This window comes from Macadamia integrifolia, chromosome 1 (assembly GCF_013358625.1).
Source record: "Macadamia integrifolia cultivar HAES 741 chromosome 1, SCU_Mint_v3, whole genome shotgun sequence".
NCBI lineage: Eukaryota > Viridiplantae > Streptophyta > Magnoliopsida > Proteales > Proteaceae > Macadamia > Macadamia integrifolia.
In genome coordinates, this window is record NC_056557.1 from 21618812 (window position 1) to 21646508 (window position 27697).

The 27697-nt window shown below is 37.3% G+C and overlaps 2 protein-coding genes across 4 annotated transcripts in view; both read left to right on the forward strand.

The window, feature by feature from the left end:
- LOC122081447 (probable cyclic nucleotide-gated ion channel 20, chloroplastic) overlaps positions 1-27697 on the forward strand; it is a 259284-nt gene that overhangs the window by 70986 nt on the left and 160601 nt on the right. The window lies entirely within an intron of this gene.
- Positions 25164-27203, forward strand: LOC122081508 (katanin p80 WD40 repeat-containing subunit B1 homolog KTN80.4-like). Its single transcript, XM_042648659.1, has 6 exons — positions 25164-25293; positions 25458-25669; positions 25879-26009; positions 26347-26464; positions 26569-26795; positions 27051-27203. The coding sequence occupies exons 2-6, from the start codon at positions 25642-25644 to the stop codon at positions 27186-27188; spliced, it is 642 nt and encodes a 213-aa protein (XP_042504593.1). The 5' UTR covers positions 25164-25293; positions 25458-25641; the 3' UTR covers positions 27189-27203.

Here is a 27697-nt window from a genome sequence, read left to right on the forward strand (position 1 = left end):
GCGAGCACAAGTTGAGTCAGTATTCTTACAAATTTTGACAGAAAACGCAAAGCAAGACATGAGATAGGAAGGAATAGAATATAGCGTGGATTGAGTGAGAATTTTATGACTAGCAAAAGAGAGTAAATTGGCTTTCCACACCGAGAGACGACTATTGACATGCTCGACAATGCCATAAAGGCTAGCCACACAGGATCTAGGATGTAGAAGATTTGTTCCTAGATAAGTGGTATCTCTATAAACTTCCTTGATATCTATGAGAGAACTCAAACGGATACGTTCACAATTTGGGACATTGTTGCTGAGAAAATAACCACTTTAGGCGAAATTAATCTATTGCCCCGAAAAGTCAGAGAACAAGTCTAAAACAGCTTTGATAGCCAATAAATCATCCAAAGTGGTCCTACAAAAGATAAAAGTATCTTCCACATGCAAACAGAATATGGGAAACTTCAGGAGCGTGTCGAACCACTTTAATGCCTTTGAGAGAAGACAGGATAAGACTTCCATAACAGTTATAAAAATATATGGGCTCAGTGGGCAACCTTGTCGAATTTCTCAAGAGGGTTCGAAAAAATAAAAAAAAGATACTTCCAATTTAATCGAATAAGTAACCGTTGACAATAAATAACAAATTAAATCACACCCACTTTCTCCAAAACCCAAAAATTCAAATATGGCCCTTATGACACCCCATTTCAGCCTTTGTGTATCAAGTTTGATAGCAACAAACCCCAATTTAGCTCTTTTTTTGTCTTTAAAAGTGGAAAATCTCACAGGGAATGATAATGTTATCAAAAATCTGACGTCCTGTAATAAAGGTAGCTTGGAATGGAGATATAAAACGAGGTAGATGGTTTCGGAGTTTGTTAGCCATGATTTTAGCAATAGTTTTATAGGACACATTGCACAGACTAATTGGTCGAAATTCTTCGACTCTACATGCATCCTCTTTTTTGGGGATAAGACAAATCAATGTATGATTCACCCTAAAAGGAAGAGTAGATTGGCAAATAAGTCTTTGACAAAATGCCTCACATCATTCCCGATCAAATCCCAAATTTTTTTATAAAAACATGCTTGAAATCCATCAGCTCCTGGAGCTTTATAGGGGCCAATAGAGAAAACAACATTCCCCATTTCCGTGTCCTCTGGAATTGATTTGATTGTTATCAAATTAGTAGCCAAGAGGACATTCGGAAATAAACATTCCACAAAAGATGGATCCAGTGGATTTGAAGTATTATAAATACCCCTAAAAAAAGATGCAAACTCACTGGCAATTCCCTGGGTTTCCTCAATCAAATCATTATTATTTTTCCTTAAGAATTCAATTCTCCTTTGCCAAATGTGTTGCTTGGAGATAGCATGGTAAAAACGGGTGTTGTCTCCATCAGAGACATGAAGATACATAGATTTTTTGAACCAAATTTTTTCTTTAGCATCAAAAATCCATTTTAAATTTTGAGCAATATATTCCATCTTGGAGAATTGGTTTGAATCCAATAAGTTGGATTCCAGAGCAAGGAAATTTGAGAAAAAGCAATTTTTCTTGAGCTGATCAATATGCCCAAACGTCGACCTATTCCAATTCAATAAAATTTTGCTAAAATTGAACAATTTAGTCATTAAATTGTCACAGTTAGAAATTTCCCACTTACGAGAAGAAAAAAATAGGAATCCTGGTGGTGGGACCAGGCATCTTGGTAATGGAACAATTTTTTAAATGTAGAGTGGTTTCCTTTTAGCCGAATTGTGATATGGTTGTGATCGGACCTAGCCGATGCTAATTTGAAAAGTGACGCATTAGAGTAAAGATTAAGCCAACATGGAGAAGTAAAGCACCTGTCTAAACCTTCTTTAATGAGCTTGGGAGGCTTTTGTTTGTTAGACCAGCAGGTGAACTTGGATCCCTTTGGTTTGATTTCAATAAGGTTTGCATTAGAGATGATATCGGATAAAACTGGACCAGCAATAGACAAAGAAAAAGGAGCTCCACCCAATTTATATGAGGCTGATATGACCTCATTCCAATCCCTAATAATAAGGAACGAGGTATAAAGAGAAGAGATGAGGTCCAGTAAGGAGTTCCAACAAGAGATTCGGGAGTTGGCTTGAGATAGGGCATAAAGGCTAATCAAGCACCAATTACCCCAAAGGTGATCTTGTAAATGTAAGGCCAAGAAATGGGGGTTATAGTCCACATGATCAAAGAAAATGGCACTCACAGCTAATACCCACAGGCCACCTTTGCATCCTCTCTCTCCAGAACTATTAACAAACCATCTAGCATTGTAGGAATCAAAACATTTGGGCAAATGGAAATTTTCATGGTCCTTGCATTCTGTTTCATAAAGAAACAGGATATCAGAACATAGAGAATTGCAATGGTGTGCCAGGCATTTATTTGTGAAGTTGCTAGGCAATCATTGCACGTTCCAAGAGAGAATTAACATGATAGCACAGACAGAACCAAAAAAAAAAGGAATAATGAAGTAAAACACCAAACCCTAAGAAGGTTAAAATACAGTAATCAAAAGCTAATAAAACTAGACAAATATTCAGTATCAGAATCATACTTACTAGAACCAGAGAAAAATTAACTAGGATAGAGACGTAAAATGGCTTTGGAACTAAGCTGATACCATGACGTAATAATATTAAGAATAATAAAAAAGTACACTCAATCAAAGTCTAATAGAGCAACAAACTTGGTACGAGTTGTAAACTCGGACGTCCTAAGTTCGACTCCCACTAAGCACACATTGAGCCACTCACACGGGGTGTTTAGTGCTCTTCATTGCTTTCAGTGAAAGTTGAATGGTGCTCATTCAACCCCGGTATGACCCGGTCCATGCGGTTGTGGGGTCAATATGGGTCCACAGCACTAGTCAGGCCGAAGGCCTGGATAACCATCGTTAGCCAAAAACAAAAAAAAAACTCTAATAATGAATTGGAAAACTAAGAAGGTGTTACCTGGTCAGCTTTTCGACATCAACCCTCTCCCCATTCAAAGCCCCATCCTCCTATCCTGGTAGGACCAATTGTGTATCTTTGGAGGACGATAACTCTGTTCCAGAAGAAAATTCGTTGATCCATTTTTTGAGTGTAGAGAAAAGGTGTTTCGAGTTTGATGTGGAAGTAATAAAATCCATAATGATATCCTTTAATTTAGTGAAGTTAAGTAATGGACAGTGGACATGGACAGGTTTTCCCTTTTCCTTTTCACACTCACCGCAAAAGTTGAACCAGGATGTAGGTTAACAGGTTTGTCTAGCTGATGGGATATCCATATTTGTTGCAACTGGAGCGGTGTTGAGATGGGAATAAAAATGTTGGTGAATAATGATAGGGGCGGGGCCGCTAAACTTGAGTCCAGAGATTTCACCAATGCTGAGATTATTAGTTTCATTCTTGTTTTGGTTCAGATTTGGAGGAGGAATATGTGGTGGGATTTCAGCTGGTAAAAGTGGGTTGTAGGTCCATTGATTGGGATGGAGTCAAAGATTAGGCCAACACAAAGAGATTCGGATTTGGATCTTTTATAGCGCGGGGTGAGCCATATATCGTCTGGCTCACCCCAGGATCGTGACACTTGGACTTTATTGATCTTGCGATGTGGGTGGCTTAATCCTTTGGGAAAAAGATAAATCAATAATACACCTTATCATCTTCTTAACCAAATCCCTGAGAGATCGATGCAAAATTTTAAATAAAAAAATAAGATTTGTCTGTGGCGCTGGAACTTCCTCCCTACCTTTTGGCGTTCATCCCACCGTCTCCAGTAGGCCATCGGCGTTCATCTCATCGTCTCTAAGAGGCCGCTGGTGACTTCTCCTTTCTCTGTGCAACCATCGTCTGGAACATCCTCTTGCATCGTTTGACAGACAAACCCTATTTTAGTTGTTGAAACTCAATCTGATGAAACCAAAATGGCAAGAACTGGATGCTGGTTTCAACCTCACAGTAGGAAAGTTTAATGGAATAAATTTTAGTGGGTTGGATTGCCTTGAATAAAGAGCTCACGCACATGGTATAAGGAATAATGGAGGAGGGGTGAGGGAGATCGAGTCCACACAATGAGGGAATGCTAGGTTTTCAAAACAAAACACGATATCAACATTGGTGAATAACTAGAAGGAAGTAAATACAGGTCTGCAGTGTTCTAAAATCCTTCAATGGCTTCGACCATGGGTATTCAATGTTATTCGTGCAACCCTTAGCACAACAATAACAGAGTAATCTTCTTGTCCATTCCAATTTCTTAATTATAGCTATCTAAAACCATAATAAGATAATATCTTAATTTTGTCATTAGGTTAAACACTGAGTGAGTTTATTTGCTTAATTTTGGCTTTAAAATGGAAGGAAAATTAAAACATTTGGATCCACAAGGAGTGGCTTTATCTTCCAGATCATGGCGCTCTGCTTTTTCATTTACACATAAGTTGTTGTTCTTTAAGGATCTACTAGAGAAATGGATATCAATTGGAAAGGATCCATTGTTGGCAGTATAAATAATTGTATCATTTGGGTATCATGAATCAGTTATCTCTGCAATTCATTCTTGTCAAAAAACCTTCATTACAAGTTGTTTATTCCATACTTCATAGGGAAAATGAAGTCCACAGGTCTCCCCTCTCTTTCATTTTCTCTACTTATTGTTCTTCTTGTTCTTTGTTCTTCCAGGGAAGGCAGACACTAATAAAACAATAGTGGGTTGTGGGAATTATGTAGAACTGGTGAGTTGGTTCTAGTTTTTGAATGTATATTAATATTGTGTGTCTGTTCTTTACAAAGTTCAAGTAATCGAAATCGGTCACTGTCGATTCTACACCGACTCCATACCATAGATGATGATTACATCTACACCAACTCCATACCATAGATGATGATGATATGCTTTTATAAACTACTGTTTCATATTGTAATTCCTATGGTCCTTGAATAGATTGGTTCTAATTTTTATCTTTAAGACTAGTTCTTGTAAATATTGCCATTTAAAATTTTCTTCTTAAGGCGGAGTTTGAGAGAGTGAGAGAGAGAGAGAGAGAGAGAGAGAGAGAGAGAGAGAGAACATGCCAAGGTTAACCAGTCGCATGAAAGAATTACATTCCAAACTATTCAACCTGAGGTCAAAGGTCATTACTTACCTTCAACTAATTTAGCTTACTTACCAAGAGAAATTGATGTATTTCCTTTCTTTAAATACAAGTACTTCCCCAGCACAACTCTCAGAAGACGAGGCTTTTGTAGCTAAATCTTAAAAGCTATAAAAGAGGGGTGGGGGTACTTTAGGCATCGTTCAAGAGATCGAAGCAGAGGGGTCAAATTGGCTGATTTGAATCATAATCTATTATTGTTGCAGTTGGTGTTGTTTGTTCCATGAGCTAAATAACCAAACTGCTTAATCTGTTAATATTTAGATTCTTAAGGCTGACTACTTTCAGTATCATTCTAGAGTTATTCTTCTACTTTTTCTCTCTAACTCACTCTGTTATTCTCTTTCTATCTCTTTCTCTGTGCTTGACTGTTACATTTGGATTAAATTGACACGGTTTATGTAGGTTGGTGAGTCTTTAGCTCAATAAGGAAGAGCACCTAGGTTTGTTCCCAGACGATGATGGTTCAAATCCATCAAGGCTCTCATGTTAAATGGGATTGCAGAAATTGTGAATTGGGAGGTTGCACTCTCTTGTGTAGCTATCTGGTTAATGTATACCCAATGGTTTTCATAGAATATTTTCCAATATGAACTCTTACTAATTTGAGATCAAGCACTTAAAGCGTGAGGGGGCAAAAAAGGCAAAACTTGTTCAAGCTCTTTCCCATTTAATTCCTTTTTGCCACAATAAGCTTTAAAGACAAATTTGCTTATCTGTTTCTCAGCTCTAAACTTGGACTGACCTCCAACCTCATAGGCATGAAACTAGGCTCAGCCATGCCTTTTTCCATGCTAGAAAGTAGAAAATGATCTGACTATAGGATTTTAATTTTGACATGTCTCCTTGAAAAATAAACCTATTTTCAATGTCATTGCATATCTGCCTAAACAAAACTGATTGTGCCATAGCATTATTAGAAGATAACCTTAGTAAGGATTTGTGCCCAGGCTTGACCAAGAAACTTTCTGATGAAGCAGTTTGTCATTGAGATTCAGTTGCGGCATAACTTTAGTAAGGATTTATGCCCAGGCTTGACCAAGGAACTTGCCATTGAAGCAGTGTGTCATTGAGATTCAGTTGCGGCAGCCCACAGATTTTGAATGTGGGTAAAAAACAAAAGTCATATTATAGGTTCCCACTAGATTTTTCCCTCCTAAACTTCATTGAATGATTACTGTTCAGCAATGTTTAGAACATCCAACTAATCTTTAACTGTTAAAATTTAAAGATTAGTCTTACTTTTTTCTTTCAAATAAGCAATGGTAATATAAAATCTTAGTACTCCTCAAATCCAAGAGAACAAAATAAGAACAATAGTACATTGAGAAACATTAATCTCTACTAACAAATTGATCCAAGCTGGTTGGTATGGATGGGCAGTAGCCAATCTTAAAAAACCAGTTCCTTCATTACCTTTCTCTAACCAAGTTGAATTTAGCCAAGCATCTTACAGACAAGTCTTGGTGGATTCGAACCACCATCTACTAGGTGTAACCCGAGTTGCTTTTCCATTTTGAGCTAAAAACTTACATATTAACATAAACCATGTTAGTATAATCTAAATATAAAAAATAAATGAAACAAAAACATTGGAACAATGATAGATACAAGGAACAACTACAATGCGAGATATTAGGTAAAGTAAATGAATTAAAAGATGTTCACTAACTTTGAATTTCAAGAAAAATAAAGTTCAACTTATTAAATGAGACAATGTTTAACCCACACACATTAATTCACACTCTTTATTCAGCTTGAAGCAAATAAAGCCAATCATATTTTGCTTGAGAATTGGGAAGAGAACAATGAGGATTTAGAATAATCAATAAATTCCTGCACAATCCCGACAATGTAGTTAGCAAAATCACTAATACACACGTCTAATTGAAATGGAAAAAAAAAATTCAAAACTCCTTACCGTTAATAGTTGAGTGTAAGAAATGTTGTCATTATCCATTACTTGTGTTCCACCAGGTGGATTCCAATGACTTAAATGTGATGGTACACTTGGTTGGATTAGATGAAAAGCCTGAGAAGTATTTGCTTTAACTGTTTTCTTTTTATTTCTTTGTTTTTCCACCCAACTCTTATGACGCTTTCCACCTTTGCAAGGAGATTTATTCTTTATCCCTTTTACTTTGTTCACAATAGAGTACTCCCTTGAGACAGTTATTAGAGGGGCATCGACTGCAAGATTTTGAAGTTTTGCACACAAATCATTAGCAACTCTGTCAACCAATGCATATCCCTCAGACGAATTTGATACTTCTGAGGCTATCCTCACTAGTTTAGGACAAAGAAGCCTATAACGTTGTGTACAATTTAGGTTAACATCTTCTTCAACTCGGGTTCCGTCATCACCTTTCACTATTATACTTCTTCCTCCCCATGTCCATCTCCTCAACACATAATTTGCAGGAATGAACTTGATATCAAGCACATCAAATATTTTCAAAGCATAGCAACAACATGGCAACATAGAATTCCAAAAGTCTCAAACTTCCTACAACTACATGCAATAGTAGGGCCAACTGGGTTACACTCAACATTAATATTCCCTTCTCTGTCAACAACAGTAACTATGTAGTTATGAATAGCAGCACTCTCATTCCTAAATTTAATAAAACAAGCAGTAATCCAAATATACTGGTGTTGAAGTTCTTCAAATATTTTAGGAGTATAAATTTCTAACGCTTGGTTCATAATGGGTGACATGGGAAAGATATTTCTTGGAGTTTTATTTCTTGCATCAAACTCCGCCTTCAACTCATTATAACGCTTATCATTCACCACCCTCTCGAAATGTTTAAAAAATTGAACAAGATCCAAACTGGATTTCAAGTAATCCTTCAAATCACCATTCAAACTCTCACTGAGTTGTGTACTTCGCATACATATGGTGAAAGCCTTCTTCCCATTTCTCTTTAAATCCATATATACGATCTAACCATGAAAAATCTGTAACAATATAATCACTACGTAATTTCATTCATGCATTCTCAAACTCTATTACTTCCTCAAACTGAAACATACAAGATTTAAAATCTTTAAAAAAAGGTGATCCATCTTTCATCAAATTTCTTAGATATTTGATGCCGTTTTGCATTATGTGCCAAGTACACAAACCATGCCATGTATCAGGAAAAACCTCAGATATCGCATTTCCCATTGCAACATCTTGATTGGTAAAATTAGTTAATGGTTTCTTTTGCCCATGGACTTCCAAGAAAGCATCAAACAATATAACAAGGCAGCCCCAAAAATGCATATACCTCTATGGTAATTAAATCTAGTAAATACACCGAATGGGTTATATTCTTTGTTAGTACAAAATGCCGTATCAAAGCTAACTACATCACTAAAATAAGCATAGTCTATTAATATTTTTGGATATTCTCAGAATATATTTGTTATCTGCTCCTCACTATCCAATTGTGATGCACATATGCAAAAGAAGGGTTCTCCTTGTCTGTTTTTCAAAGTACATCAATAAACTATCATCTTCACCATAAGATAAGTCACGCTAATGTTTTGTTCTGAAGAAATTCTTTTGATCTTGTTTGATAAACCCAATGTTTTCTTTTCCACCTACTTGCCTGCTCATGTACTCAAATATGGCTTTAGGTTTTATTCCAGAATCATCGGCTAGATCAATCTCTATCGCATGGGCATCTGAAACTTTGCATTGCGACCGCATTATATGCAAGTTGGCTGGTAAATGTAGGGGATGATTATGCTCTTCAATAAATATATTACATTGCTATTGTCCATTATCAACACGTACAATTCCCATCCGTGCATTACAATTAGTTCTTATATCTGCTCTCGGTATCTTTGTATCAACATCTCATTTGTCTTTTTTCCTTAAACCTTGTTTACTACACGCGAATTTCCTCAAAGTTAGGATTGACTTATCAGTTCTGCTCCAATGTGCATAGTTTCTTCTCACACTAAAACCCATCCTTCCCCCATAGGATTATAGAATTTATAAGCCTCAATCTCTGAATTAAATATCATACAGACCCAAGGCTCAATCCCAACATCCAGACCTATGTCTTGATCTTCCATAGTATTACCTACAGTTTTGATACTGTTTAGATAACCGTCTTTATAAAATAAACATCATGAATCTCAAATTCTCAATCAAGTAAGACTGTGAAAATAATAACAAACAAAAATCAAACTACGATACAAACTTGGAAACAATTAAAGTAAGATTGTGAAAATAACAACAACCATTGGGGACATACAAGAGGTCAACAGACGGTTATGGAGAACTTTGTAATACTTTATGGGAAGTACATTTAAGACGTAGGAATTGTAGTTTTCCTAATTTTTTTTTTCAAGCCACTCTTGGAAGTTGTAAATCAAATTTAGAGATAGTGGTTTTGATAGCTTCAGTTGCTTGGAATGAGCTACTACTCCATTAACAGCTCTGCACAACCACCACTAAAAGAATTAATTTACTTATGAATAATCAGATCATTCAAAAACAACATAAATAAATTGGAAAACAACAAGACACAATTGAAATAGGCATAGCTATGGCTATTACAGCATAAAAAGAGAGAGAGAGAAACTCATGCAGGAAATCTATTTGATGTTGAAGTTGAAAAATAACAATAAAGCAACACCATTCTGCCATATTCATAACCATGAAACTAATCTAACTTCGAGATGGAATCAGAAACAACCCCTCCCAAAAAAAAAAAAAAAGGCAAAGGGACATGTAAATAAGTCCAACAACTACTTTGAATTGGAACATGACCAGACACACCACACATGACCTCCATTCCTGTTTCAATTTTATTAGAAGTTAAAAAAACACAAACAATCATGCAACCCCCCCCCCTCCCCACTCACACTCACACTACTAGAACAAAGAAAAAGTATGCCATCCTATGCTTTTCACATGCTCCACATCAATGTCCCACCCCACCTCTAGGTCTCAGCCATATTATCTTCTCAACTTTTATTTCCAGAGTGGGACCATATTCCAAGGGCTTGAAGCCACAATTATTCATTAGAAGAGATAGATGATCCCAAATCTATTGTATGAGGGGAAACTAGGAAATCAGAACCTCTGTTGCCTTGGATCAAATGGGAAGTATTGTATCTTTCCATCCTCCCACATCAGCCTTTTAAGGATAAGAAAATGTCAATTATTGAGCAAGTGATCCTGGACATATGTGTTTGTGTCCACAAATTACCAACCAAAACCAAACCAAAAATATAATGTGAAATGCCGTAAATGAAAAACAGAACCCATAGCACCACTTAGGGTCTCACTACACCTTGCTTAGCCATTAGGCCTACCAAATATTAGCTGATCTTGGCTTTCATTGGAACAAGGAGTTCACTAGAGAAGCCAAGAACTTTAATTTGTCTCACAATGTTGGCAAATCCTCAAGGCCAGTCCTCAAGAGAAGTTGATCTGAACTAAATGGAGGACACGTCTACCTCTGAATCTATTTAACTCTCCATCTGAGAGGGGTAAATAATATTTTTTTCCATTTCTGAACAAATACAAAGCTGGGACTTCCTTGAAAAGCTGATCTGCTAAAGCCCAATAAGCGACTTTCTTGATATGCTTTGCAAATGATTCTGATCTGTGGGACATGGATTCCATCACAAAATCCTAGAAAATTGCATGGGACCATTTGAGTTCTATAGTATACAATGCACCCACTTAGACCAGCACAGCCAACACAAAACTGAAGTCCCAACTAGAACTACAAAGGAATGTGTAGTACAGGATCATCAAAACAAAGAGAACTTGGAGCGAAATTTCATAAATTGAAAAATAATTATCAGAATGACCTGATGTAGTCTTCTGAGTTATCACAATCTACCTACACCATCTCAAAAAATTGAGATCAAGAGAAGGGTGTGCAGAGTAATCCTAGTGGAACAAGGAAAACAGAGTAATGTTGAAACTAGAATACTTAAAGGTCCAATGCAGATTTTTAGAACAGTTCAAGAGAGTATATAAACAAAACTGAAATTCTTCTATCCTTCCATCACAAAATCCTCAAGAGAAGCTGAAATGCTTTGCAAATAATTCTGATCCACTCTGTAACTGTCTCTTCCATTGAAAATACATTGCAGAACAATCTCAAATTCATCTCCTACCAAAGACACCACAAACACGCCAGTAACATAGCCTTCCATAAAAATTAGATATGCTAAATTATTGCCATTGCTTCTGCAACTATTATTTCTCATAGACAAATGAATAATTAATTAAACATTGCCCCATCTTCAAATATTGAATCAAAGTAATAAAAATAAATGAAGCAGAGAACTCACTAGTTCCAGACGATGATCGCACAGAGAAAGGAGAAATTGCTGGCAGCCTATTAGAGATGGCGAGATGAACGTCGGTGGCCTATTGTAGAGAGAGTTCCCACGCGACAGACAAACCCTATTTTTTTATTTAAAATCTTGCATCGATCTCTCAGGGATTTGATCATAAGAAGATAAGGTGCATCGCCAATGTATATTTTTCCCTAAGGTTTAAGCCACCCACACCATAGGATCAATAAAGTCCATGTGTCATGATCCTAGGGTGAGGCAAACAATATATGGCTCACCCCCGCGCTATAGAAGAGCCGAATCCAAGAGATTCATCCAACGTAACAGTTGTCATGGATTTGGCATATTCAGAGGTATCAAAAAGTGGGGTTGGAGGTTCGGCAGGCCTGCCCATAAAGAGGGAAGCTATGGTGAAATCCTCACAGTCATCTATTAAGGCTGTATATTTCGGTAAAGAGGAGCCCGCCAATGGTACCACTCCATCTGGTTGCATCCGATCAAGATTAGGGGCAGCAGAGTTCAAAGGCTTTGAGCTACAGTTAACAGTGGGTAATGAAGAAGTGGTGGTCCCCCTTAATGCCATGGGCAGTATTCTTCCATGTGTCAGAGCTTGTTCCAGCCATATCAGGAAGCTACAAATGCGAATGGATTAGGTTCACGTACGAGAATGTTCACGTACGTTCTTGGTCTGTGGAATTGAAATCTATTAATGAAGAGAGAGAAATTGATTCTAAATCAATCGACCAGGATTATTCTCATACGTGAATCTGATCCGCAAATGATGGCTCATACACCAAGGTCAAATGCTGACCAAAATAGGTGGAGTTAAAGCATTCATAAAATACCCTTTGGGCGGGCATTTTACTCCAGAATTGTCCTTAATAAATGGATAGAATTTGGTGCTATGAAAGAGACGTCCACAAATATAACAAATTGAGTGGAGTTCATGCTTTAAAGCAATGGAACCTGCATCTCCAAACTTGTTTTTGATTTTGGAGAAGAGGCATACTGGTCGATTTTTTTTTCAAACAAGAGTTTCACCCTGGCAGTGAGAGGAGGCAACCCGATTTCCATAGGATTTAGGAACACCTCAATACACTTGCCCACACAAGAGATAGCGTTTTTAATATATTCAGCAAAGCATGGTTCAGGGATACCCTATACTTAAACCCATAGAGGGATGAAATTATGATCATCTTCATGGTTGATATCATCAAGAGCATGAGAAATCAGATGTACCATAGATTTCTCAAACCACCAAGGAGATTTGTTAAAAACTCACTCACAAGAGGTACTATTCAGAAACTCCACAAAAAAGTTTCCAATCCAATAAATGAAAGTAGCACCTTTAGATTCCCAGAGCTTGACAAGGAAGTAGCGGAGGACATCACGATTAGGTTTATAAAAACCCACAGTATAACCAAAGAAAGAGAGAGGAGATGCATGCCAGCCCTTGGAATAACCCCCTTCATCATTAGGGAACCACATTTTTTGGATGCACTCCAAGTAGATGGAAAATGGCGGTAGTGGCACGAAGCTTTAAGTTTTTGTCGACTAGAGTTACCTGATCCAACCTCCAACTCAGGCAGACGAGTGTCCATAGTAGCAGTAGAGTAGGTTGAAAGTGGAGTCGAACCCAGGATTCCTACAGCAGAAGAAGGCGTCTTCATCATCAGGAAACTGAAGCAGGATCACGGTTTGGCAATGTGAAGGAGGATCACCGAGAGAGGGGGATCGATTTTAGGGTGAGTGAAAAGAATGATCAAGGTTCAAGGATAGGGAAAAAGGAGGAAAAAGCAAATTTAGTAAAGTAAGAGAGATTTGTGGTGAACAGCTAATGTCAGCAGAAAGAATAGGGGTAATAAATTTGTCTTTGGTTGAAAGGGAAGTAGGTGTGGAGGTAAAATTTCACTCGAGGGACAAAACCAATGCATTTTCATCACAAATGAAGTTAGGGTGAATGGGGAGTAGGGGATGCTTGAAAACGATACCGGGGAGAGGAAAAGATCTGATAAAGAGAATGATTTGAGAAAGGAAAGGAATTGTCGAAGATGTGGTTGGAAGATAGAGAAAAATCAGGGCGAAGGAAAGGTAGGAGTAGAGAGAGAGGCTATGGCCATTAGAGGCACAATTATTCTTCACGTTATCATTGATAGGGCATGAAAGATTTGGCAGGGAGACATTTGTGGAGAGTCCTGTTAGGTGTAGAGTTCTTGAGAGGAATGGCTCTTTGATTCTAGGAATATTTCAGATCCCAATGCATGTTCTGGGAATATTCTTCTTTGATCTTGGAGGTGCAATTCGTGAGAAGGGTGGATGCTTATGGTGATGTGTAGTGACCTGAGTCTTACCTCTATAATTAGGAGTCACGTCCCTTAAATGTAGGAGTGGACGTGTGCACGTTTCTGGGCACCTTACTTGACTATACCAAGCAAAGATGACAGGTTGGCCCAAAGGGAGACCGAGGTGGCAGGTCGGCCTGTGTCGCCGAAGACCGATGATTCATAAATTATCTTATTTTGGGGGAAAAAATGAAGATAAAAACATTGTTCTTGCAACCACTGGAGATTTCTTCCACCAAGGAGAGTCGGAGAAGGGGAAAGGGAGGTTGGGGGTGAAAACAAAAAACTTACCTAAAGTTTTTTTTTTGTTTAAATTGAGATCGTTTTGTGATGAACACAATAATGTGTGAAATCTTAGAGATATAAGTGTACATTTTTCCCCACCTTAGATAGTACTACTTTTATTTTTCTTGTTTTTTTTTAGTTTCCAAGTCTACAAGAAAAAATGCTTAAAGTGAATCAAGAACCAGTCCAAAGGTGGGACCCACTCATTGGCACCACATCCTCTCTCTTACAAAATCCTGAGGATTATTTTCTCTCCTTGCCACCTCACAAGACCTTGAAGATGCTATGCAGAGATTCCTTTCTGATTTAATCAAGATTGCAAGATATTGGTTAATATTGCAAGGAAGGAAGAGAATTTGTTAATTTTGGAAACAGATTCTCTCTTTCCTCACACAATATCTCAGAGAATGAGGATTTTTACCAAGATTTAATTTAATTTAATTTTCTTTCTTTTCTTAAAGAAGACTTGTAGAAGGAAGGAAGCAAGAAAAAAAACCCTATAAAAGCCCCTTCCCCCCCCCCTCCTATTTTATTATTCCCCTTAATTTATTTTTTAGTTTATGCTTAGTTTTCTTCTCTCTCTCCCTCTCTCACTCTTTAGTTTTAGTTCTTCTCTATTTTTGCTTTAATCACTTTTGTAATAGTTTTTTATGTCAATTAATGCAAGCACTCTTTTATTCTTATTCAGTCTTTTATGTTTATGATTTATGCAATTGAGTTATAATTTTTAAAGTTATAGTTCTAGGCTTAGATCTAGGTGACAAGATCACAAGCCGTGGAGCATCTTTTTTTTCAAGTTCAGTTTTTTTTGTTTTAAGATTTGTTTTCTCTAGTACTAGAAATTTCAGATTTGGTTTATTCCAAATCTGGTTTTTAGTACTAGTAGTATCTCAAATCACCCAAGCTTTCAAGTTCAAGCATTGATTCAAGTAAGTAGGCTCATTCAGTAATCTTCTCTCCCCTCTCTCATTCCCTCTTCTGACTACCCTTTATTTCTTAATTTAGGATTTTAATTTTAGTCATTACATTATTGCTATCCCTTTCCCCCAAGGTTCATGGCTAGTGTATGTGTTGGCTTTGCCCCTCCTAGCCATAGAACCATCAATTTATTGTTTTTATTTTAATTGTTTCCCTTTCCCTAAAACCAAGTAGAGTAACCCTTGTAAGAGTGACTCTCTGGTCAAGTAGGGAAGCTCATATTATGATGCATCCCTCGGGCTAAGTAGAGAAACCTACTTGTGAGTCTCTCTCTAGCTTTAAATTCTTAGATGACGAATGGTTGGGACATTATTTTAGATATATATGTTTATGACGCTAATTAGAATTAGATCACAACCATTAATCAGTTCACTTTCGCATTATTAAAAGAAAAATAAATAAAGTGGTTACTCTCCCTGTGTTCGACCCGTAGCTACACTGATCAGTACGCTTGCAGTTACATTTAAAATCTCAAACAAGTTTTTGACGTTGTTGCCGAGGAGACAGTTCCATGTTATTTTTCGCTTTCTTTTGGTAAATCGGGCTGTTTTATTTGCTTTGCTTTGTTTTTTTCTTTTCTTTTATTGAATTCTTGAGAATATCAACTTGCAATAATAGTTGTATCCATGGAGGTCGTTATACCTCACAGTATGATAAAGACAGGTTTCGCCCTGTAGCAGTACCTCAGGAATTGACCTGAGCAACCCCGGATCCCTGCCGGTAAGCTCCCAAAAAGCCAAAAAAGTAAAAAATAAATAAAAAAAAAAGAGTTTTTCTTTCCATTCTTTTGTGTTTGTCTTACTCTAGTTGTGGATAGTTTTCTGTTGCATGAGTGTGTGGACGCTTGATTCTACCAATCGTTTAGTAAGAGTACCTATTTTAAGAATGGCAGAACAACTTAAGCCTACTTTAAAGGATAGATTCTACCCAGCCAGGGCAACCCAACCTTCTTGCATTAGATTACCAGCTACCACAGGGAACAATTATGAGCTTAAAACTCAATTCATCACTATGTTACCCCACTTCCATGGGCTATCCTCCAAAGATGCTTATTTATTCCTGAGAGAATTTGAGGGGGTTTGTGTCCTCATTAAGATACAACAGCTCAGTGATGATGCTGTTAAACTTAGATGCATCACCTTTCACTCAAGGATGGAGCAAAAAGATGGTTATATGAGCTGCCAACTAATTCCATTACCATATAGGATTAGTTTACGGTAGCGTTCTTAAGAAAAAATTTTCCTTTACATAAAACAAACAAACTTAAGAGCGAGATTATGCAGTTCCGACAAAAACCTCAAGAGTCATTTTCTAGACTCATGGAAAGGTTCCAAGACCTTCTTCAAGAGTGTCCTCATCATGGGATTGACAAATGGCATCTTTGCCAAATAATTTATGAAGGGATAGACTACCATACCAAGCAGATGTTAGAGTCTATGTGTCCTATAGGTTTCACAGCTTATGCGAACGAAAACGAAGCTTGGAACTTTTTGGTTGACCTAGCTGAAAAGATAAGATAATGAGAGTCTACTCAGAAAAGTGAGAGAACTATAGGAGGTAAAGGGTACTATGTCGATGGGATAGTAGCTAAGGAGGCCCATTTAGATAACCTCATTAAGAGAATAGAAGCCCTTGTCCCTAAAGCACATGTCTCAGTCCACCAAGTCCAAAATCAGGTCTCTATGTACAATTCGTGTCACTCCCCTGGACATATAATGGAAGAATGCCCCAACAGTTATGGGGGCAATGAAAGTGTTAATGCTCTTTACTCGAACAACCCGTTTAGTAACACTTACAATCCAGGGTGGAGAAATCACCTTAATTTTTCATGGAGCCAAGGGAATCAAGGAGGTCCATCCAACTTTCACAACCAAGGGCAGCCTAGTCCCCAGAGGCCCAATTTTGTACCACTACCTAATTCTTTCCCTCGGCCTAATCTAGGTCTTCAATCAAATTTTGCTAGGCCCCCTCTCCAAGTACCTTATCAACAACCCCTGGGGTTTACATCCACTGGAGAGGCGGCAAGAATTAGTGAGCTAGAGAAAAGCATGGCCCTTCTCATGACAAGCCACAATAATGTGGAGAGGCAACTCACCCAACTTGTCACAATCATGCATGAGAAGGAGAAAAGAAAATTGCCTAGTCAGCCAGAGCCGAATCCTAGACATCAGGTGCTGACTCCACAAGGACTACCTGCTCCTCAGCTTAATGTTGTACATAGTCAACAACACCAAGGGCCCTCCAACCAGTGTAATGCGGTATATGCCCTACGAAATGGCCGAGAGTATCTACAGAATGGTACCACTCAATCTTCATCATCTAATCTTTCTGTTGACTCTCCAACTATCGAGGCTACTACTGTGCCTCCCATTTCAAGTACGCCAGATGGACTTGAAGAGATTAGATGATTTAGTAGAAGCCATAAAAAATGATTCTATTAATGAGAGAACTTCTGACAGTGTTTATGTTCCTCCTGTCCCCTATCCTAACCGTTTGATGAATAAGAAGAAGACAACTTCAATGGAAAAAATTTTAGAAGTCTTCAAGAAGGTAGAGGTAAACAATCCTCTTTTGGATGTCATAACTCAAATACCAGCCTATGCCAAAGTCCTCAAAGACTTATGCACTCACAAGCGTACCACAAGTGTGCCCAAAAGGCGTTCTCAACAGCTAATATCAGTTCAATGATCACACAACCTATAGTAGCCAAGTATAAGGATCCCGAGTGTCCCACCATCTCTTGTGTCATTGGCAACACTCGTATAGATCATGTCTTACTTGACCTTGGTGCAAGTGTGAATCTTCTGTCTTATCATGTTAATCAACAACTTGGATTAGGAGATTTAAAAGCTACAGGGACCACTCTCCAATTGGCCGACTGTTCTGTTAAGATTCCAAAAGGGATGGTCGAAGATGTCCTACTTAAGGTAGAAGAATTTATTTTTTCAGTCGATTTTATTGTTTTGGACACCAAACCCTTCACCACTAGGGATAAGATCCCTATCATTCTTGGAAGACCATTTCTAGCTACCAGCAATGCATTAATCAATTACCGGAATGGTCTACTGAGGATATCATTTGGCAGCCACACTATGGAGTTCAACATGTATAGGTTGGGTAAGCAACCCATAATTTATTCTAATGATATTGATGAAGAGGTCAATATGCTTGAGAATTTTTTTTGATGATATTGTTCAAACTTTTGACATTGACTTTGATTCAGAATTCCAAGAGTGTATGAAAGAATTAGAGGATGATACTGAAAATTTCTTCTCTGATGTTTGGAGCCTTCATACACCCATGGAGCCCATTGGTCCTCTATCAAATTCCCTTCCTAAACCCTCAATTGTTGAGCCCCTTAAGCTTGATTTGAAATAGTTACCCTCTAACTTAAGGTATGCCTTCTTAGGAGAAGATCAAACTCTACCAGTTATTATCGCTTAAGATTTAACTTCAAGTCAAGAGAAAGAGTTGATCAAAGTTTAAAAAAAAAAAACAAGGAAGCCTTAGGTTGGACCATGGCAAAAATTATAGGAATTTACCCCTCAATCGTTCAACATCATATTCACCTCATGGAGGATTCAAAACCTTCTAGGGAACCACAAAGAAGGGCTAATCCTATGATGCAAGAAGCTATCAAGAAAGAAATCCTAAAGTGCTTGGATCATGATATCATCTACCCTATTTCCGATAGCGAGTGGATAAGTCCAGTGCACGTGGTGCCAAAGAAGTCAAGGGTCACAGTAGTCCAAAATACTGAAAATGAGTTGATCCCTACTCGTGTCCAAACAGGATGGCGTGTGTGCATTGATTACAGAAAGTTAAATGCAACAACTTGGAAAGACCACTTTCCTTTGCCTTTCATTGATAAAATGTTAGAGCTGTTAGCCGGACATGAGTATTATTGTTTCTTTGATGGTTATTTCGGCTATAACCAGATTCTCATTGCCTTAGGTGACTAACATAAGACCACCTTTACATGCACTTATGGAACCTTTACTTATCGGCGTATGCCTTTTGGGTTTGTAATGCCCCTGCCACATTCCAAAGATGCATGATGAGCATTTTCTCTGATTTGGTGGAGCATTTTTTAGAAGTATTTATGGATGATTTTTCTATTTATGGCTCCTCATTTTCTAATTGTTTGCATCATCTTTCTTTAGTACTCAAATGATGCAAAGCGACTAATTTAGTCCTCAATTGGGATAAATGTCATTTCATGGTCACACAAGGCATAGTGTTGGGTCATGTCATTTCCAAAGAAGGGATCAAGGTCGATAGAGCTAAGGTGAACTTAATTTATAATTTACCATCTCCCAAGTCAGTTAGGAAGTTCGTTCCTTCTTAGGTCATGCAGGGTTCTATCGTCGGTTCATCAAGAACTTCAGTCACATGGTTAGACCTCCCACCAATCTTTTGGCTAAAGAGCAACCCTTCGAAATTTCTAGTGAATGCCTCATGTGCTTTGAGAAATTAAAGAAGGTATTGACTACAACCCCCATTATTCAAGCTCCCTTATGGACTGAGCCCTTTGAATTAATGTGTGATGAATCTGATTTTGCTATAGGGGCAGTCTTAGGGCAGAGAGTTGATAAACTTCCTCGTGTTATCTATTATGCCAGTAGAACTCTCAATGATGCACAGCTGAACTACACCACAACTGAAAAATAATTTTTAGCTGTTGTGTTTGCATTAGAAAAGTTTCGTGTATATCTGATAGGTTCTCATGTAATTATATACACTGACCATGCAGCTATCAGATACCTTATCCAGAAAAATGATGCCAAAGCACGTCTTATTAGATGGGTTTTGCTTTTACAGAAATTTGACTTAGAAATTAAGGATAAGAAAGGTAGTGAAAATTTGGTTGCAGACCATTTGTCCCGGTTACCCAATTTTTTGATTGTGAATACTCCAGTTAACTAGTATTTTTAGGATAAGCAACTCTTTGCAGCATCTAGTGAACCTTGGTTTGCAGATATTGTAAATTTTTTAGTTACAAACAAGACTTCAGATCATTGGTCTTCCCAAAAGAAGTACCATTTTCACTCACAGGTTAAGTATTTCTTTTGGGATGATCCTTACCTTTTTAAATCATGCCCTGACCAAATTATCCGGAGATGTATCCCTGATCATAAGCACTATTTTATTCTTTCCTTTTGCCATGATCAGGCTTGTGGCGGCCATTTTGGGTCTACTGAGATTTCCGCAAAGGTTCTCTATTGCGGATTTTATTGGCCCACTATTTTTAGAGATGCTTTTGATTTTTGCAAGGCTTGTCCCTCCTGCCAGTCTTTTGGCCATATTAATAAGAGGAACATGATGCCCCTCAACCCTATTTTGGTAGTTGAGATCTTTGATGTTTGGGGCATCGATTTTATGGGACCATTCCCTAATTCCTTTGGGAATCTGTACATACTTTTGGTTGTTGATTATGTTTCCAAATGTATAGAGGTCATACCTTGTAAAACTAATGACCACAAAGTAGTGGTCTAGTTTATAAAAGAGAACATTTTTTCCTACTTTGGTGCGCCACGTGCAATAATTAGTGATAGAGGTACTCATTTTTGTAATCGGCATTTTGAGACCCTAATGGAAAAGTATGGGATCACCCATAAGTTATATACCCCTTATCACCCCCAAACTAGTGGCCAAGTGGAGGTGTCTAATAGGCAGATCAAATAAATCTTGGAGAAAACTGTTAATCCCAACCGTAAGGATTGGTCCCTTAGGCTCATTGATGCCTTATGGACCCATCGGACTGCATTCAAGATCGATCTTGGTCAATCTCCCTACCGTTTGGTGTATGGAAAAGCTTGTCACTTACCAGTTGAGTTGGAACATAAGGCCTTTTGGGCCATCAAGAAGCTCAACTTTGATTTATCTGATGCGGGAATTCATCGTATGCTCTAACTATCTGAGTTGGATGAACTTAGGAATGAAGCCTATGAAAGTTCTAGGATTTACAAGGAAAAGACTAAAGCTTTCCATGATAAACACATTCTGCGTAAATCTTTTACAATTGGTGATAAGGTCTTATCGTACAACTCTCGATTGCATCTTTTTCTTGGTAAGCTTAGATCCCGATGGGATGGCCCATTTATTGTCCATAATGTATATCCCCATGGGGCTGTGGAGATTTTGAATCCAGGAACAGGGGTAATTTTGAAGGTTAATGGTCAGCGTTTGAAATTATTCCTTGTGTTTCCTAATACTGGTAGTGAAGGGGTCATGGATCTCCATGAACCTCTTTACACCGATGATTAACTTTTAATCAGGCATGACCCCATTGCATTGTCTTCGTTTTTTATTCTTTCCATGCATTGAGGACATTGCATGACTTAAGTGTGGGGGAGGGAAACCAGTTTCTGCTTTTTTCACTTTTTTTTATTTGTTTTTTTTTTTTTTAGCTTGCTAAAGGATGAAGTCCTACTTTGGATTTTGGTTAATGATCATACCATTCGGTTGCTTGATGTATGAAAATAAAAGTTTTGACTAAGGTACCCATTTTGAACGTATAAAAACCTGTTGAGAAGAAAGAAACAAGCCTGTGTCTTGATATAGGACTTTCTTTTGAAAAATAAGAGACCCCTGTTTTATGGTGTTGGAACATATGTAAGTCTGTGGGTTCCTTGCACTTTTGATTTGGAGTTGAGACCTTCTTTTTAATTTGGCATGGGTTGACAAATGCACAATTTTAAATGAAATGTGAAATGTGAAATGTGGTATAAAGAAGAATAAGAGTTGATTCTCTCGGAACTAGACATGGCATTGCGCCTCAGGAAGCGTGGTATCTTGATCGAAATTCCTCGGGAGGAAACTTCTGAAGGAACTCTAGCATCACTGTCTTTGTGGGCATATGCAAAAAGCGAAGCTACATAGTAACTTGAGTGTCTGGTGTTTGCTCTACCATGTCATTCAGGCCAAAAGTAGTGGAGTATAATAGAGTTTAAGCGAAGAAAAAAAAGGAAAAAAAATGTACAAATGTCATTAATGCTTAGTAATATGTTTTGGTAAAAAACACTCCAATGCCTCAGTCATTGGTTCTCTATTTCTTCACAAGTGGTTTTGCCTTAAGATAAGGATGTTTTGGAAAAAACGAGGTGAGTTCCAAATTAAGAAATATGCTAGTGCCTGGAATTGATCTAGGGTAATAAAAGTTCAAGTGTGGGGGTCCCTTGTAAGAAAAAATATCTTTGGTCTGGATCAGTATGAGCCTTACCTTTAGCCAATGTTGAGATTTATTTATTCTGAATTTTGGGTGTCTATTCACTGCAAACACCCACGAGACACAATTCGTCCACTAGGGGTGACCTAGGGGTTTAAAGGTTTGTTGCACGTGCTAAATGCAACCGTGATTCCTACAAAAGTGAGTTAGGTTTTTTCTTTCATATCTTTATTTATTTATCTTGCTCGAGGATGAGCAAAAGTCAAGTATGGGAGAATTTGATGAACACAATAATGTGTGAAATCTTAGAGATATAAGTGTACATTTTTCCCCACCTTTGATAGTACTACTTTTATTTTTCTTGTTTTTTTTAGTTTCCAAGTCTACAAGAAAAAATGCTTAAAGTGAATCAAGAACTAGTCCGAAGGTGGGACCCACTCATTGGTACCACATCCTATTTCCTACAAAATCCTGAAGATTATTCTCTCTCCTTGCCACCTCACAAGATCTTGAAGATGCTATGCAGAGATTCCTTTCTGATTTAATCAATATTGCAAGATATTGGTTAATATTGCAAGGAAGGAAGAGAATTTGTTAATTTTGGAAATATATTATCTCTTTCATCACACAATATCTCAGAGAATGAGGATTTTTACCAAGATTTAATTTAATTTAATTTTTTTTCTTTTCTTAAATAAGACTTGTAGAAGGAAGGAAGCAAGAAAAAAACAAATAAACAAACAAATTTTAGAAGATAAGAAATGCATTATAGGATCAAGGAGTGAAGATGAATACCTTAAATTAAATCATTGGATAGGAAAAGAAAAAGCTAAAGAACTGTATAAGAAACCTTGCAATAGCTTACTTGGAGCCAAAGAAATAACAGAAAAAGGGAGCTCTTGGAGCTCTCTTAGAGTAGATTGTGGGCTTTGGGAGAGAAGACCAAAGAGGTGACACAACTCTCTGATTTTGTTACCTAATAAAGGGGAGAGAAGAGGGAATATTTTATTTACTAATAAATAAGATAAGAGACGTAATAAATACTTGGGGGGGGGGAGAGATTTTATTTTCTAATGAAGGAGACAGAAGAGGGAAGAGTTTTTTTACTAATAAATAGGATAAGAAAAAGAATGGGAACGCGTATGAGAGAGAGAGAGAGAGAGAGAGAGAGAGAGAGAGAGAGAGAGAGATAACGGATGTTGGGTAGATATAGGAACGTGTGTGAGAGAGAGAAAAAAATATTTCTGGTTTTGCTTTCTGATGGGTAGAGATAGGAACATATGTGTGAGAGAGAAAAAAAGATTTATGATTTTGCTTTCTAATAAAGGGGAAACAAGAGGGAATATTTTATTTACTAATAAATAACTTAAGAAACGTTTCAAAAAATTGATAAATACATGGGGAGAGAGAGATTCTATTTCCTAATGAAGGAGAGGGAAGCGTTTCTTTACTAATAAATATGATAAGAGAACGATTGAGTACAAATATTATGAGCTATTGTTGTAAGAGACAAAAAATTGAAAAATCCTGAGATATTGTAGTTGATTTTTTTTTTCTTCTCTGTGGTATATATAAGGAAGAATTCCACGCAGTAAAAACCTTTAAAGTTGATGAAAAATCGTTGAAAGATACTGTTTTTATGCAATAAATCTATCCATAATTTTGTGCCTATTCTTTTTATTCCTTTAATATGTAATAATTATAATTAATGACACCATTTCTCCTTCATGTTTAGAGAGAGTGAGTGAGAGTAAGAGAATTATAAAGAGAAAATACCCCTTTCTTCCACTTTTAGATTTTGTAAGGGATCGAATGAGAGATTTTATGAGCGGTTTTTTTTTTAATGGTATATCTCTCTTTATATTTACCTTTTTAATGTTTTCATAATTATTTATAATTCTCTCTATGGAGAATCTCCCTCCATTGTGCTCCACTTTTTTTTTCAAAGAGGATGAGAGAGTGAGAGAGAGAGAGAAAGAGAGAGAGAGGGGGAGAGAGAGAGATTTAAGGAGGAATATTATATGCCTTTTTTAATCCTTTTTAGTATTTAATTAATTAATAATTATAATTAATTATTACTCTCTCCTTTAAACTACACGTTTAGAGAGAGAGAGAGAGAGAAATAGAGAATTATGGAGAGTTTATTATTATTAATTTTTTTGTTGGTATATCTCTCTCCATAATTGTTTATTCCATCCCCATTTTCCATAATTCTCTCTATTTCTCTTTTCACTCTCCCCTTTTCTCCTCCACGTTTAGAGGGAGAGAGTAAGAATTATATAGTTTGTTATTATTATTTGTTTTATCTTCCATTTTGAGGGGTGAGAGGATGAGTGGGTTTAGGGTTTATAATTCTATGCCTTTTTAATACTTAATAATAATTATAATTATATGCATTTTTAATACTCCACTCTTTCCCTTTCTCCTCCACGTTTAGAGTGGGAGAGAGTGAGAATTATAGAGTTTATTATTATTATTTGATTTGTCTTCCATTTTTAGGGGTGAGAGGATGAATGGATTCAGGGTTTATAATTATATGCCTTTTTAATACTTAACAATTATAATTATATGTCTTTTTAATACTCCACTCTCCCCCTTTCTCCTTTACGTTTAGAGAGAGAGAGAGAAAAAAAAAAAGAATTATAGAGAATTTATTATGATATTTGTTTCATATTCCATTTTGAGGGGTTTTTGGTCATTTGGGGATTTTTTTTGTGTTTTTTGGTCATTTGGGAATTTTTTTTGGTAGATGTAAATGATTTTTTTATCATTTTGAAAAAATATACCAAAGACAAGGAGTACGTACATTTATAAAGTAATATAGTATAATATGATATGATGGTATGATATATGAGCAACTAGGGTCGGATTGGGTCAGAGTTGACTCTAGGGGACCTAAGGTTGGGGGTGTAGGAAACAAGGCCCAACCCGGCTTGTTTCACCCCTATCAAGTGACGGGCATATTTCTGGTCGTTTGAGAAGAAGCGTAAAGCATGACCGTGGCACCAGTAGCAGTAAAATACTAGTTTCAGACTTGCAGGTGTAATGTTCATGAAAATACTAGTTTTCAGACTTGCAGTAGTAATGATCTTGATGCTAAGCCGATGACGCAGTCTTCCTTTGACTCCTTACTATTTAGATTCATCTGTCCTTAAATTACGTTATTTCTCCTTATTGTTTAGTTTTGCCTGTTCTTGAAGCTAGTGATTGAAAGAGATATAATATGGCGAATTTTAGATCTCGGGCGATAATTAGAGAAGAAGAATTATCGCGGCTTCTCGACAGCCGTCTTTTTCACAGTACTTAAGATGAAACAAGTTTTCAAGACGGAGCTAGGGCTTTGGTTACTGTTCCATTTCCACTCTGAAGACCACTCCTCTCTGGCTCGATGACGAGCAAGCGCGCTTACAAGCTACGTATCCTTCGGCCACCTTCCCTTCTTCTAGGGTTCTTATTATTCTTTTATTGTCACCCATTGAAGGGTTGTTCCTGAATCTCATATAAATATGCGGTATTTGAAGCAATGCTTTACAATTAGATTTTTTTTGTTTGTCCCAAAGTCTTTGCCATTCTTTATTCAAATGCAACGGAGGGTCGTCGTTAGCCTTAATTATGGTTGTCCCAGAGGAATTTGTGGCACACAGTTCCAGTGTCAATTGCCTCAAAATTGGAAGGAAGTCGTCGAGGGTTCTTGTCACAGGAGGGGAAGATCACAAGGTGAACCTGTGGGCCATTGGCAAACCCAACGCTATATTGGTAAGTCCTCCATGCCCAATTGCCCATTATCTCCTTTGTCAGATATTCTAGTTTTTATTACGAAATTTCTATCAGAGAGATGGTATGTGATGATCTACACTCCCCGCTGCATATGCCCACCATTTACCCTTATTTAGGATAAGAACATCTGGATTTTTAAGCGAATGCGATGTTGACTGGTTATTGCAATTTACCAGGCATAAAGAGAAAAAAAGAAAATAAAAAAGGATAGACAAAGTTTACAGCAATTGTTTGATAGGTGAATTTATGTAGTGGAGTCTGGTTATTGCACACTAATAATGGTATTTCAGTTAACCATATTTTGGTTGAGATGCAGAGCCTGTCTGGTCATACGAGTGCAGTCGAGTCAGTAAGTTTTGATTCTTCGGAGGTTTTGGTGGCAGCAGGAGCAGCAAGTGGCACAGTAAAGCTGTGGGATTTAGAGGAGGCAAAGAGTATGTGTTTTAAGCCACCTTGGAGTGTCCTTTTTGGCACTTGATTTCCTGAGAAGTTTATGTTTCATTTTATTTCTCCCATTGGATTGGCTTTCGACCTGCAGTTGTTCGCACACTTACTGGGCACAGATCAAATTGTATATCAGTCGACTTTCATCCCTTTGGGGAATTCTTTGCATCTGGTTCTTTAGATACAAATCTTAAGATATGGGATATCCGAAGGAAGGGATGTATCCACACATACAAAGGCCACACCCGAGGGGTCAATGCCATCAGATTTACCCCCGATGGCCGCTGGGTTGTTTCTGGTGGAGAAGATAATATTGTGAAGGTGATGTTGGATTCTTCTCTTTTCATCAGTTATGCGTTGAAATTGGTAGCAAGCATAACAGATGCTACTCTTATGCATTAAATATCATATTTTCCATGATTGAAAACATGTAGTTCTATATATTTCCATTATTATAGTTTTTTTCAATAAATTCCCTTAAGACCAATAAAGTGATAGATGATTCATTCTCTCTTTCTATTTATTCAACTTGTTAAATAATTTTCTTTTACTTTTTTGTAACTCTACTGTTCACAGCTGTGGGATCTGACTGCCGGAAAGCTATTGCATGATTTCAAGTGTCATGAGGGCCAGATTCAGTGCATTGATTTTCATCCCCATGAATTTCTGCTGGCGACAGGTTGGGAACGTTTTGTGTTTAATGTAGTAATCTGATTTAACCTCTAGGTAGGTATCTACTGGGTTTTGCATCCCCATTAAATAGAGTTGCACACAAGGATAGACAAAACAGCCCTATATTTAAATATTCACTCTTCTGCCAGGATGTACCCCAACATTTTGCAGATTAAATGTATGAGCTTATTGAATTATTATAACCATGGGGGGGGGGAAATTAATATAATTTATTGTCACAGTTTTGATCTGAACACCTAAATTCTTCAGATTGTTCATCAAAGCATCGCCTTTGCTCAGGATGAGCCTGATAAGATGTTAGACACTCAATTCTTTGTTATAGGCAGCTTCTTTTAAAATAGAAGAAAAATCTGATGACTATGAACGCCGCAGAATTTGGCTAGGAATCACATATTTACACTTACCCGTGAAATCAAAGCAATGACCTGAGATTATGAGATGATGATATGTTGGAGTGTTGGACTATCTTGTAAGGAAAAGGATAGTGTTTACTATTTTGCTAAGATGATATGCTGGGTGATTTGGGGAAC